This window comes from Pongo abelii, chromosome 11, assembly GCF_028885655.2.
Source record: "Pongo abelii isolate AG06213 chromosome 11, NHGRI_mPonAbe1-v2.0_pri, whole genome shotgun sequence".
Lineage (NCBI taxonomy): Eukaryota > Metazoa > Chordata > Mammalia > Primates > Hominidae > Pongo > Pongo abelii.
In genome coordinates, this window is record NC_071996.2 from 74,680,047 (window position 1) to 74,694,014 (window position 13,968).

The 13,968-nt window shown below is 52.7% G+C and overlaps 2 protein-coding genes across 4 annotated transcripts in view; both read left to right on the forward strand.

Moving 5' to 3' along the window:
• Positions 1–4,982, forward strand: part of METAP1D (methionyl aminopeptidase type 1D, mitochondrial) — an 82,818-nt gene extending 77,836 nt beyond the window's left edge. The window contains exons 7-10 of the mRNA XM_002812588.6: positions 342–439; positions 1,769–1,816; positions 2,678–2,756; positions 2,878–4,982. Coding sequence (XP_002812634.2) covers positions 342–439; positions 1,769–1,816; positions 2,678–2,756; positions 2,878–2,956 — 304 coding nt within the window. The 3' untranslated portion in view covers positions 2,957–4,982. The remainder of the gene's footprint in view (positions 1–341; positions 440–1,768; positions 1,817–2,677; positions 2,757–2,877) is intronic.
• A 2,266-nt stretch (positions 4,983–7,248) lies between these two features.
• On the forward strand, positions 7,249–12,214 carry DLX1 (distal-less homeobox 1). 3 transcript variants are annotated; one of them, XM_063712617.1, is made up of 4 exons: positions 7,249–7,423; positions 7,850–8,528; positions 9,192–9,391; positions 10,541–12,214. In XM_063712617.1, the coding sequence occupies exons 2-4, from the start codon at positions 8,216–8,218 to the stop codon at positions 10,793–10,795; spliced, it is 768 nt and encodes a 255-aa protein (XP_063568687.1). In that variant the 5' UTR covers positions 7,249–7,423; positions 7,850–8,215; the 3' UTR covers positions 10,796–12,214. The 3 variants fall into 3 exon arrangements, with proteins under 3 accessions (XP_063568687.1, XP_024099697.1, XP_054405470.1); XM_024243929.3 differs by having other exon boundaries at positions 7,249–7,419; XM_054549495.2 differs by lacking the exon at positions 9,192–9,391 and having other exon boundaries at positions 7,249–8,528; positions 10,541–10,617.
• Positions 12,215–13,968: the final 1,754 nt, after the last annotated feature.

Sequence of the window (13,968 nt, forward strand, 5' to 3'; positions counted from 1 at the left end):
ATATATCCTGGTTATGTATGGCAATCACTATGTGTGTATACACACTCATTTGTTGTCTAAAAGTGGCTTTGTTTGAATGCTGTACAAAGGTAAATGACTCAAACAACTGTGTTAGATAGAAATGTACCTTCTTTCTTCATATATCCAAAGAGAGTGGTTGCAAGCAACAGCAAAAATTAAAATTATTACAGCATAATGAAAACTCATGAATGTTATTATCTGACTCTAAATATTACTGACTTTTTCTTTTTCAGAGAATATTTTCAAGTGACTTTGTTTTATCTTAGTATGCCTGAAAAACGTATCTAATTTAATTAAATATTTTTTGGTCACTTTTAAAGCCACATAACTCATCAGAATGGTTTGCAAGTCTGTCCACATTTTGTGGGACATGGAATAGGATCTTACTTTCATGGACATCCAGAAATTTGGCATCATGGTAAGAAAGTTCATTTGGAGGCTGTTTCTTGATCAGAGATCAAGATGTGGCAGCTTTGCCCCTGAAGCTCTTCCTCTGACTTTGAATCTGCATTATCAACCTTGTGTTTGAGTGTGTGTTTGTGTGCAGGGGGCGGGGAGGGGGTCTGCTTAATTTTAACTGGGACATTACTGTGTTACTAGATTAGAGCCCAGCTGTCTCAATCCCAAAATAAGGTTTATTTTGCTCTCTGTCTTCTCCTGAAGGGTGCATGGCTGGAAGGCACAAGGGATATTTGTGTAGAAAAAGTTACTGAAAACAAAACGCCACTGCATCAATGTCCCAGCAGCATGCACATATGACTGTTTTCTGTTTTTCTTTTTCTACCCCCTTTTCTAGCTGCTGACTGTTGTGGTTAAACTTCATTACATCCTACACAGCGTTGACAGCTGATGTATTTAGCAGCATGTACTCTTTAGTGATTTCTAGATTATGCCCACCCTTGTCTTCCTTCCCCAGAATCTCCTGTTTTTCACTGCCTGGGTGTGCACCCTATAGTGAGAAGACAGGGGTGGGCCCAGAGGGGTGGGAGGATTTGGGTTGAGGTAGGAGGCAGCTCAGTGGAGCACCCACAAGGCAGGTCCACACCTGGACAGGGACCAAAGGAAAGTTGGTCCTGGGGCCTTGACCTGTGCCCCTATGGACTTGATTGGTCCGTAGAAGGACTACTCTTTGGGACCCACGCCCTGGAGGATCGCTGGACACCCAGCAAGTCCCAACCCTCTTTGGACCAAAGAGCCCCCACCTAGGCAGCTCAAGAGATTCAGGTGAGAGTGCAGAAAGGGCTTGTCAGCCTTGTGCCCTACCTGGCGCCAATGTCTGGAGTGAAACTATTTGAAGTCAGGCCCCTGCTCCCCACAACCTGCACCAAAGGAGGCTGCCCTCCTTTGCATCCTTCCCCAGGACTTCTTTCTCTTTAAGTGAGGGGTGTGGGCAAGGCCCAGGACCCAGTAGTAGGCTGGGAGACCTAGTAGCCTGGGGGACAGGGAGAGGGGGAGAGGAAGCCTGACATGTGTCTGAAACACACAGGCTGCCCCTGCCAGGCCTTGGAAAACTCTTCTGGGGGAGTCTTGACCCAGAGCACAGATAATGCAAAGACTCAGGCCCAGTAGCCCCGTGTTTAACTCCTGGTCACTATCCAGGACTCCAGAAATCTCCACCTTTCCTTCTCTAAAAGAAGAGAAATAAAACGACCAAGTTTTTTTAAAGGGGCCTGACCCCTGTAATCTGTTTTTTTCTGTCCTCCCCATTTCCTATTCTCACCCCCCCGCCGTGTTTTTTGTTTTGCAGCAAATGACAATGATCTACCCATGGAGGAGGGCATGGCATTCACTATAGGTAAATGGAGCTCCTCTTCCGAGTGCGTAGCTCCTGGTGGAAGCTTTTGCCACTGGCCTAGGCCCGGCAGTCCGGTGAAGGACCGATAAAGCCAATCAGTGTAATGAAATAATTCGGATGCACTGGAAATCTAATTAAATAATATCCTCAAGCCCCATCTTCCTAAATCAGATACTTACCGACACATTTAGGAGAAGGCAGCCATCCAAACTCTAATTCTGTTACCAGCATAATGTGGTGTTGCATTTTTTGTTTTGTTTTGTTTTTTCGTTAACACCCAGTGACTAGACACGATTATGTCCCTTGCTCCCTGTCAGCAAGTGGCATGTGCTCTCTGGTGGCCTGTTCCTGGCTGATCCTGTGATTGGTATCACCACCAAATTCCAGTCACCTAGGGCCGTAAAGGCATCCTGTTTCTGACTGTGGGACTTAATGGAGAAGCAATTAGAGTGAAATAAGAAAATTGTTATTTGCTGATGAATGAACATCTCGAGCATGTTTTTAAAATTTAAATATTTTTTTAAAAATTGGTATTTATAAGAGGGACTGGTGTTTGGGTGGTTATTATCCACGGGGTCCTAATTAAAGCTTGATTAAAATGCCCTTCTTTCTCTAAAAAATTACGAACTAGGCAACTTCATACATTTTGAATGGCGTAGTGTTTCCTCTTCCTACTGTTTAGTTTGTAGTATACTATGTAAGCAACATCAATTATCAACCCTTGCAAGATGACAACATGAGCCTGTGGGGGAAGCACTTGAGGGGAGGGAGGAGAAACTTCTCTTTTTTAATAATCAGCCGGAAACAATGTTTAACAAGAATCTGATGAGGTGACTGCAGTAAATATTTTTCCCCTCACAGAGCCAATCATCACGGAGGGATCCCCTGAATTTAAAGTCCTGGAGGATGCATGGACTGTGGTCTCCCTAGACAATCAAAGGTGTTTGCTTTCTGCTCTGTTGCTTTTAAATTGTATGGGAAAGGAAGATTGGTCCGACGGCGCGCTTGCGGCCCGGCCGGAGCTTGCGTGCGCGTTCTGACGGCTGGGTGCTGTGTTACAGGTCGGCCCAGTTCGAGCACACGGTTCTCATCACGTCGAGGGGCGCGCAGATCCTGACCAAACTGCCCCATGAGGCCTGAGGAGCCGCCCGAAGGTCGCGGTGACCGGGTGCCTTTTTAAATAAATTGCTGAAATTTGGCTGGAGAACTTTTAGAAGAAACAGGGGAATGACCGGTCGTGCGGTAACCTGCGTGGCTCCTGATAGCGTTTGGAAAAACGCGGGGGGGACTGGAGAGCAACTGGGAACTCGGATGTGAAGCCCTGCTGGGATCGCGCGGCTTTGGAAAAACAAATCCTGGCCCTGGACTCGGTTTCCCAGCGCGGTCAACGTATCTGGAGGGGACTGGAGGAAACCCCGTTGTTGGAAGAGATTCCAAGAGAAGCACGGTTTTCTCTTTCCCTTGCCCTGACTGTTGGAGTAAAAAACCTCTTAAATCCATTGTGTTTGAGGTCCTTACCTCTCTGACAGTTACAATGATCTTTGTGTCTGAACTTTACACGTCTGCCGAAAAACCCGAACCTGTTGACTGGGATTTTTTTAAATCCGTTTTTCCCTCTTGTATATTCCATATTGGCCGGCCCCAGGGATGCTCGCAGGAGCCAGTCCCCAACCCCAGCCCTTCCGTATCTTTCCCCTCCATCGCGGCTTTGCGATGAAAGATTAGCCTGCGAACAGAGGCATTGATTACAAACATGTCCTTGGCAGTGGACTCTGGGCCTGGCCATTCTTCAGGTTTCTATCAATCCAGAAACGCGACTTCCCTGGACCCCTGCGGCCCTTCCTCCCCCGCCCACATCCAGCCCTCCAAGGCCAGTCCAGAGGTGAAGTTTGAGGCCCTCCCCCCACCCCACACGCACGCACGCTAGACCGTTTGCTGCACTAGGAATTCGAGCTTGGGCCCCACGCGCCCAGGTGTGAACAGTGGCTGGTTAGTGGGCGGTCTAGTCTCTAAAATGACCCCTCCCCAAACTGGCCCTCTTCGCATCGGGACCCACGCTTGCACGCTGCAGGAGCCGCAAAGGTCAGCTGTTCTGGAAACCGAGAGGGTCCCAGAGAGAGGAGATACGGGCGCATTTGAGAGCAAGGGCCTACTTGGCCGGGAGGGAAGCTTGCGAGTTGAGCTCCAGTTCGGCCGGCAGTTCCATCCCGCTTCAGGAGCAGGAATCCAAGGGCCCACACTGTGTCTGCCAAGGGCCATTCCTGCCCGGAGCACCCTCCTTTCTCTTGCGCTTGCTCTCCGGTACCTGTTCCGCACCTGAGCTCAAGGGTAAGGAGAGGCCGGGCCTCTGGCAGTCCACGAAGGAAGCCGTCTGCCTTCGGTTATGATTTTAGGAACAAGTCCAACGAGGGTGTTCAAGCAGTTAATGGTTGTGCTGACTCTTGTTTCTACTGAAGCGGGTTTTGCAAAGCTGACATCCCTTAAAGATAACTTGGGCTTTCGGAAGCGGCAAGGAAATGGCACCTGTAGTTGCCAGGACAGGTGGTGTCCTCGGCCAGGACTAAGAGCCAGCTCATCTTTGTAACACTCATAATACGGGAAACTGAGGACCAGGCGGCTCGGAAAAGTGATGAGTTCCAGCTTTTACCTAACTATGGGTTCTCTTGTCGTCCCCCAACCCCTCCAGCTCGGCTTCTTTGTGTCCAGGGTTGTAGATTTTTGGATAGAGGTGTTTCTGATTCTAGTGAGTCTGAGAACTGGAAAAGACCAAGGAGGAGTTGACGATTTACAAGGTCCGTAGAAAAACTTTTTATGTGGTCGGAAGTTGGCCAAGCAGAGGCCCACAGCCTGATGCTACTGCCCCCACCCCCAAGATCTGAGTTCCCTAAAGATCAAGAGGGTTCAGCTGGTCTTGGGAGATGTTTGCTGGAGAATGACTTCAGTTTTCTCCTAAGGCAATCAGATTGCCTTAGGAGAAATGATAAGATTAACATTGTATCTTATCTGCAAATCAGTTTACTCCGAGGTTCCCCAAGGATAGTTTTATTAGGACCGCAGGACTTTACCAACCACTGAGGTAACACGCTGCTTGTACAGCAATTATTTTGAGGTGGAGGTATTTATGGGACAAGTTTATAATTCCATTTATTAAAGGGACTATCCTAAAGTGTGTGGGTATATATATATGTGTGTATATGTGTGTACCAACACTCAGCAGCTCCCTAAAGAACTCCCTTTAACATGCTTTGAAGTTGAGATTAGGAAGTAGATTTAAAAATACCTCGTCCACGCCTTCCTGTCCCTCTTCCAGCTGAACTGGCCCAAAACCTCACCCAGAGCCACTGGGATTCCAGCCAAGAGTGGCTGCGGCTAACACCACCAGGACCTCCTGGTCCTGAGGTGACTCCAGTAGGTTCCATGAGGAATCCCGGACCCTCAGGACAAATGGGAGAGTTTTGTTTTCTCTCAGAGTGAGGGCAGGCAACAATTTAAGCAAACTGGCATTCAGAACAGGTGTCACCTTAGCAGTAGGGGGTGGGAGGGATCCACTCCAAGCTCACAGAGTGCAGCTAAGATCCCACATTGAGAAACCAGCTACCGCCAACGGCTCGGCATCAGAGGGCCCGCGCTCAGTGCTCCTCCCTAGACCTTTCTGAGCTAAGAAATAATTCCGGAGTGTAGCCATCTCTTGCTCACACACAACCCGCTTCTAAATTAAACAAGGCTCTGAAACAGTATCCCGAGGGGCTCATGCCGGACTTTTGTTCCAAGAAGGCAACCAGGTCCCCTGTGCTGCTGCAAAAGTCTTTGATCCTTTTCCAGCTGTGGACGCAGAGCACCCAAGAGACTGTCGCGATGTGCGGCCGTCTCTCCCCTTCCCCCACCTTGCAAGTCTCTGGAATACACTGTCCCTAGGCGGCCCGGCCGTCGGGTTTCCTCACGCCTTGCCCTGAGCTCCAGGAATTACCAATTCCTCTTTCCCCGGTCCCAACCCCGACCCCGCGCCCGCCACGGCGATCACTTACGTGGGCACGCGCGAGAGACCTGGGGCCCGGCAGTATCCGAGCGACTGTGCTGGGCACACGGCATGGCACTCCATACCCTAAAACAGGCACTAGGAAGGAGCAATTAAAACCACAAGTGCAACATAGAAATCAGGACGAGCCGAGCGGCTCCCGGAGTTGCCTGGTGGCGGAATCATTAGCTGGCTGTTGCTACAAATCCTCACCGTGTGGTTCGGTGATTAAGAAAAAAAAAATCTCTTAAACGTTGGCAAACCCGTTATTGGTTTGGCATATTGGGTTTTTTTTTCTTTTGTTTTTCTTTTTGCTCCAACCACGCTGCCTGAAATATTTCTGCCCCCAGCATTGTGCCCTTAAACCAAAGGAGAGGAATTCTGCGGGCAGCAGCAGCTGGTACAGAAGTTAAAAAAAAAGAGAAACCCCCTCTACTAATATCTGTAACGACAGCACCGATGTAATTTGTTTTGAATGTTCATTTTTATTGGTGTTCCCTCTGCCAAAATGTGCTTGATTACAGAGGTTTGTCCTGTGATCATTGCACACTCCAGACAGGGGAAGGTGCAGCGATGAAGGTTCAGCTCAGGCCAGATCAAATCCTGGGCTGTTTAACGCTGAAAGGCTGCATGTTGCTATTAGTGTTAAATATATGGCTAATTATGCGTATGAAAATTAAACATCAGTGTTATGCTAATGGGGCGCCTTCAGCTGCGGATCTGAGCACTTGAGACTACCATTTAATCAAATGAATCAGTAACTAATACATCTGCACGTGTGAACTTTCACAAGATCATTTCCCCGTTCCCGTCACACCGCTAAATTATGAAAGAAATAATTATCAACACTTTCTAATTACCTAACAAAGTAATTTGGGATTCACCGTGGGGCTGGCGGGATGGGGAACCAACATCCACTTACAGCCAGGGTGGTGTGCGCCACACTGCGAGGGGCTGGCTGTATTGGTAGTAGTGGCAATGGGGTGGGGGCTCTTGTGCACTTTTTTGTACCTAGCACCCCAGAAGACAGAGGGAGCAGCGGCAGATCTTGCCTCCACTAGCCCTGCCCCCTAGGCCCGGTGGCGCGCGCTTTGGCCACTGGAGGTGAGGAAGATCCTGGGTGGCAACAAGAGACTTCTACACATAGATAAGGGAGCCTACCACAGGCCTGGGTTTGCTGCGGGTTTCGGTGTCCCCCAGGGACTCCTAAACTCTGAAAGTCTCGCTAGACCTCAGGAGGCCGGAAAATAACCACCTGGTGTCCGCGTCTCCAGCAGATCTGAGCCCCTAGGCCCCCTGGGCTCCACGCTGAGCCGCGCTCTCGGGGCGAGTGAGCCCGGGGCTCTCCGCGCATGGGGAGTGGAGAAGGGAGGGGGAGGTGGAGGAAGGCTGGGAGGGAAAGAGGATGTGTGTGTTGGGGGAGGGGGCGGTGCAGCCGCCTTTCCTGGGAGGAGAAGCGCGGGTGCCTGGCTCTCTTCGCGCACTGCTTTAATCAGACTCGTGCAGCCTCGAGCTGGAGTGGCCAGCTGGGCCTGGAGCAATGCGAGCGGGCCCCAGGGAGCGACAGCGGCGTTGGCGCAGCGGCCGAGTGAGTGAGTTCGCAGGGAGGGCCCCTAAGCCCCGACTCCAGGGATGTGGCAGAGCGTACAGGGGAGGCGCGGCCGGATGGGAGCTGCGCTAGGCACAAGGCTCTTGGGAGAACCTCTGTCTGTTGGCCGCCTCGGGCGCCCCCAGTGCGCGACTCCGCGCTCCAGAGGCAGAGGTCAGGCTCCTCCTGAGCCGCCCTAGCTCTGCGCCGGACTGAGTGGCAGCGACGAGAAGCCGTCCCGGGTGTCCGGCGTTAGGTACCGCTGAAGGGTGGGGACAGTGGTAGGGGGGCGGCGGCGCGGAGCCGCTGGTTGGTTCCCGGGGAGGAAAGCGCGCGAGGGAGGCGGGAGGCCGATGAGCCGCGGGCCGCAACGGCCCCGGCGCAGACGCCGCAGCCCATTGTGCTTCCTGCCGGGCGCGCTCTGTTGCAGAGGAGCCCCGGCCGGGAAGTGTGGATGCGTCTCTCCCGAGGCCGGGCCGCCTCGCCCGCTCTAGTCCAGCGGAGCCGGAGCGCCTCGGACCAATCCCCAGTGATTATGCAAGACAGCGGACCAATCAGCTCCGCCAGCTCATGAATATTTATGACCTTGGCTGAGTCAAAGCTTTGAACCGAGTTTGGGGAGCTCAGCAGCATCATGCTTAGACTTTTCAAAGAGACAAACTCCATTTTCTTATGAATGGAAAGTGAAAACCCCTGTTCCGCTTAAATTGGGTTCCTTCCTGTCCTGAGAAACGTAGAGACCCCCAAAAGGGAAGCAGAGGAGAGAAAGTCCCACACCCAGACCCCGCGAGAAGAGATGACCATGACCACCATGCCAGAAAGTCTCAACAGCCCCGTGTCGGGCAAGGCGGTGTTTATGGAGTTTGGGCCGCCCAACCAGCAAATGTCTCCTTCTCCCATGTCCCACGGGCACTACTCCATGCACTGTTTACACTCGGCGGGCCATTCGCAGCCCGACGGCGCCTACAGCTCAGCCTCGTCCTTCTCCCGACCGCTGGGCTACCCCTACGTCAACTCGGTCAGCAGCCACGCATCCAGCCCCTACATCAGTTCGGTGCAGTCCTACCCGGGCAGCGCCAGCCTCGCCCAGAGCCGCCTGGAGGACCCAGGTACGTGCGCTTGCCAGGGAGAGGGAGAGGAGGAGGTACAAGGGAGAGAGGGAAAGAAGGAGCGGGGGAGAAGAGGAGAGGGAGAGAGAGAGAAAGAGAAGAGAGGAGAGAGAGGTGGGGTGGGGGTGGGGAGGGCGCGGGAGCAGTGGAGGTTTCGAATATCAATCTATAGATCCTTGTCACAGCAAATAAATTTTTTTAAAAATTCCCTCAATTTGCAACTATCCAGCAAAGGATAAATCCCAGAGCGTCTCCTGGCACTGGCTGGGCCTCTGGGCGGCTCGGTGTGCAGAGCACACAATGCCCCGCTGGAAAACAGAAACCCACATGTGCACGTATTAGTCTCGGTAATTATTTATTGCGTAGCGCTATAAACAATGTATGCAATTAAGGGTAATTAAACCTCAACTACCGCCTGCAAAAATAGCAAACTTTCCCTGCAAAGGCAGGAGCTGCGCTCCTGGGAACGGCTCTATCCCTCCTGCAGCGGCCCGGGACAGGCCCTCGGATTTTGGGGGACCCTTCCCAGGCTTTCAGAGTTTCTTGAACGTTCTCTCCCTGGTCCTGCCTCCGCCACCCTTCGGTAGCCACTCGCTCTCGGCTGTTCGCACTAAAGGCGGCCCCTCGTATTAACAACGGGCCCTACTTCTGCTGTCCCTCCAGGGGCGGACTCGGAGAAGAGCACGGTGGTGGAAGGCGGTGAAGTGCGCTTCAATGGCAAGGGAAAAAAGATCCGTAAACCCAGGACGATTTATTCCAGTTTGCAGTTGCAGGCTTTGAACCGGAGGTTCCAGCAAACTCAGTACCTAGCTCTGCCGGAGAGGGCGGAGCTCGCGGCCTCTTTGGGACTCACACAGACTCAGGTACCTCGCCGCTGCCGCTCCGTTCCGCCACGCAGGCTTTCCGCGGCCGGCCTGCCCCCGGGTCTTCATTTGTTGCTCGCTGGGACTCAGGGTCGGGGTGTCACTGTGTGTATGTGTTTGTGTCCACCCCTGGCTCTCAGCGTGTCTCCTTCCTCCCTCATTCCCTCTGCCCTAGCTCTGTCGCTGCTCGCGGTATCCCGAGCTGCCTGCCGCCCGGCCCTCTGTCCCCGGACAATCTGATTAGGGCGCAGGAAGGATTTCCCCAGACGTTTTGTTTGGGAACTCTGAGGTCACACGTGCCTAAACAACTGGAACAATAGACTCCGGGCTTAATCCCTCCTTTGCCTTTAAATTGTGTGACTAATCACTCGGGGCCTGGGTCCGCGCCTCGGCCTCCCTCCTCCTCCTTCTCCTCACCGGTTGGGGGTGGGGGGAGATCCTTTCCTCCGCCCTCTCACCTCTCAAGTCCCAGACCTTAGAGGAGAAACGGGACCTTCCTTCCCGGCTTTCTGTAAGACTCCGGGGAGCCCGTGAGCGTTCCTGACCGCGGCGGGCGCGGGTTTCCGACGTCCGGTCCGGGATTTGGAGCAGAGCTGGAGAAAGCAAACAGACCCTAGGGCAAGAATGGTTTTGAATCCAAAGAAAAGTTCAGCAAAACCTTGAGGCCTCCTTAGTCCGTCCCAACTCAAGGGCAGAAAAGATGGCGTATAGAAAAGTTGGGTCGCGTTGCAAATAAATTTCCTCCACTCCTTCCTAGGTTTTCGATTCTTTTTATTGATGTTGATATTGGAATTGCTGGCTCGGTGTTATGCAGGCGCTGTATCTTCCGCAGGCGGTAGCCACGGTCGGACTGAGCCCCTGGCAGGCTAAGGCCTGGATCCCGGTTCTCCCCTCATCACAACTCCTCCCTGGCTCTCTGAGAGCTGCCCCCGTGGGCTGACGGCGGCGGGCGGTTCGGCCTTCGAGCCTTTGGCTCTTATGGGGGAAGGGAGGAAGGAGGGATGTCTCTGCTTCTCTGGCAGGGAGCTGCCAGCTGGCGCAGGGTTGGGAGGTCCTATCTCTGCTGTTCTGCGGTCCCTTTTTTCCTCCCTGTGACCTAGGTAGGCTCAGTGGTCCCAGCCTGAGTCACGCTGTTGTCCGCTCTTGCAGGTCAAGATCTGGTTCCAAAACAAGCGATCCAAGTTCAAGAAGCTGATGAAGCAGGGTGGGGCGGCTCTGGAGGGTAGTGCGTTGGCCAACGGCCGGGCCCTGTCTGCTGGCTCCCCACCCGTGCCGCCCGGCTGGAACCCTAACTCTTCATCCGGGAAGGGCTCAGGCGGAAATGCGGGCTCCTATATCCCCAGCTACACATCGTGGTACCCTTCAGCGCACCAAGAAGCTATGCAGCAACCCCAACTTATGTGAGGTTGCCCGCCCGCCTCCTTCTTGTCTCCCCGGCCCAGGTCCCTCCCGCCTCCAGGTCCATCCACCCCGTCCGGAAAAGAAGGACCCAGAGGGAAGAAGGAACAGTGGAGGCGGGGCGCCCTCCATCTCCTCGGAGCCCCGCGAGGTCCGGCCCAGCAACTTCCCGGCATCCGCGCTCTAGCCTGAACCCTGGCCTGGGCCAAGCAGTGGCAGCAGAGAGTGGCCTCGGAGGGAAGGCAATGCCACCTGAGACAGCCCAAGCAGCAAGATAAACCCGCTCCACCCGACCCTCCGACCTTCAGCTTTGTGGGACTATCAGGAAAAAACAAAACAAAAACAAAATGTAGAAAAAGCAAAAGCTCTTTTCTGTCCTGTCAGTCTCCTGTCTCCTTTTGCTCTGTCTGTGCGCTGGTAAAGTCCAGGTCCTCATCCGTCCGCTGTCCTCATTCTGCGGCCTCAGCAAAAAGCCACCAAGTCTGAGCGGCCCGGGTCCTGCCCAGCTGAACATCTCCGGATCCTGAGACACTCTGCCTGACCATCTGTGTAGCTGGTGTGGGAATCTGGGGGCATTGGAGGGAGGGGGTTTTATTTATTGAGAAATGGACTTCGCCTGAGGCTGTTTGCCAATTCAAGGTTCTGCTGGGCGCAAGGAACGCACTGTTCAAACGCACTGTTTACTTTAAACGCACGGGGAGAAACGAATAAGGAGAACGTGGTGATTTTTAATTTATACAGTAACTTTTGTACTTCTCTGGTATGGAGAGTTTGGAGCCGAATGATTTGCATTTTTTACGTGTCCGACATTATTTAATAAATAATTTTTAAAAGAAAAGAACGATAAATGAAGCCAACATGATTTTCTCATCTCGGGAGGAACTCTTGGTTGCTTCGCCTGGACAAGAAGGAAAATACTGATTTCCTCCTTGGGTAGAAAGAAGGAGCGAGGGCAAATGGGGAGTAGAGAGAAAACAGGCGAGAGCAAGCACCCTAATTCCAGTGGGCTTTAAAATAAGACAAAATCAGCTTTACAACAATCCCTAGAGGCTCGACCACAGAATAATGCCAGTCACCACCCTGAACGCACAATCTCCAGTGCAGGATCTAATGACTGTACATATTATTGTTATTATTATTATTGTTATTATTGTTGTTCTGTAAACATGTTGCACAAGCTTAGCCTTTTTGCGTTCTGTTGTGTGTGGCTGTAAAACCCCATGCTTTGTGAAATGAGAATCTTGACATTTTTCTTGTGAAATTTGGAAAATGTGATCAATTGAAATCAACTGTGTTTTGTGTTCTCTATGTCAAAGTTTAGTTTTATATTGAGAATGTTAACTTATTGCTTTGTATCTTGGAAAAAAAACTTTGTAAATAAGTTATAAAGTTTCTTTGAGACAGTAAAATTATGATTTCTTGAAAGAACTGCTCTCTCTTGTGCTGTGTGAGGGTGTGCCAGGGGGCCAGGCCAGGTTCCCACCTCTGGAGACAGTTCATACGGGGTCAGTGACTTATCAATTTATCATTGATAGAATGGGGACCCTGTACCCCAGAAACACCAGGGTATCGTCAGAGGCCTGTGAGGTGCCCCATTGGACTTTTTCTTCCTGCCTTGCTCCGTTGACCCCCAAGGTGTCTGATTCCTACCTGAATTGGAAGGGTAAGGAGAGAATGCGTGGCGAGGGTTCCCCAGGAAAGGGGCTCAGGAACAGGTGCATCAGGGCAGAGCTGACGCTCAGGAACCAAAAGGATGTTGAAGACCGGCTGAGAGGAGATGAAGTCAGAGTTCAAAGTCAGCCGGCCAGGAGGATTTCAGTTTTTTCCCACACGCAGCCAGCTCTTGGGAGGCCGGGAGGTTGGGAGGCTGGAGGCTGAGAGGCCCGGAAGCAGAGACACTGCTTTGCCTTTAGCCTTCCTCCGGATCAGGCCTCTTTGCTTTTGCATGCCCGGAGGCGCTGGATTCCGTCGCGGAAAAGACGCAGCCAGACGCCAAGCAGGGGTCCGGAAAGACACGTCTGTCAAACTGCCCCTCTATCAATCAGTGCGCTCCAGGGGACAGGGCACAGTCCCAGGCAGCCACCCTGGGCGCTCCACAGTGAGAAAGGCAGGTTCCTGTCTAATGATCCGGGGCCTTTCTCTGCACCTCATAGAAATGGAGGTGCTAAGGAAAGGGTGGCTGACTCTTTGGAACCCCAAAATCTGACCAAAGTCAAGCACACCACTCCCACCTCATCCCAGTCCGAAAGTCCCAAGGCCAGGCCCTTATGGGAGCACCTCTAGTGAAGCGCTTGCTCAGATTAGCTTCCTCCAGAGGAACACGGGCTTCAGGGGACTAGAACCAGATTGGTTCCCTTCTCGTGGCCCTGCGTCCCAGCCCAGCCCCAACCCCAACCCCAGATCCCGCAGCCGAGCCGAGGCAGTCCCGGAGAGCTGCGGGCCCAGACCGGTTGCCAAGCGCTATTCCTGCTTCTCCCGCACTCGCCTTCCAGCCCTGCTGCCCGCGGGAGCTGGCCCTCCACCTTTGGGGGGCCCTTTCAGGCGCGCGGTGGGGAGCAGAGCCCGGAAGGCAGTGATCTGTGTTGTGACAAGCACCCATTTTTCAATTGGTGCTGGTGAAAGATCAGATGCGCCAGGCTCTTCCGACGCCCTTTGGGAAGGGGAGGAGGAAGTGGCGGGGCTGCTGGGGGTGGGGGGAGGCGGTGTGATGGAAGCAGGGAAAGTAGCCGGGGGTGGGGGGATGATGCCGGGGACCTCCAAGCCCCTTCCAGGCCTGAGATTGGGACTTTTCTCCGCAGCACCTAGAAGCACCAGCGCCAGTGGGAGAGATCAGACCTCAGAAACCAGGATGTGGGCAGTCAGATGGGCCTCAAAGCTGAGGAAGGAATCAATTTCCCAGCTCCCGCGCGGGGTAGGGGGTCTTCCTAGGTTCAATTTCCCCTAGGAGATGTGACTTTGCTAGTGCAAAGATTTCTGTCCGGCATCTGACTCAGGTCCCCCAGACGGCAGCTAGGGCCCAACGCCTCAAGCTACAGGCAAAATCTGTTTGGTCAAGCGGATTGTAATACTTTGAGATATTAGCTTATACTAATTTAATAATCTCTTGCTAACAGTTCAAATAGAGAAATTATTAGTTTTAGCTCAACGAAAACGGTCTTTAGTTAGGCTTTATTATAATT

Excerpts from the sequence above, each read along its gene's own strand:
- DLX1 (XM_063712617.1), top strand. The coding sequence starts at position 8,216 with ATGACCATGACCACCATGCCAGAAAGTCTCAACAGCCCCGTGTCGGGC. Across the intron at positions 8,529-9,191 it reads GAGCCGCCTGGAGGACCCAG|GGGCGGACTCGGAGAAGAGC; the intron begins GTACGTGCGCTT and ends CTGTCCCTCCAG. Across the intron at positions 9,392-10,540 it reads TGGGACTCACACAGACTCAG|GTCAAGATCTGGTTCCAAAA; the intron begins GTACCTCGCCGC and ends CCGCTCTTGCAG.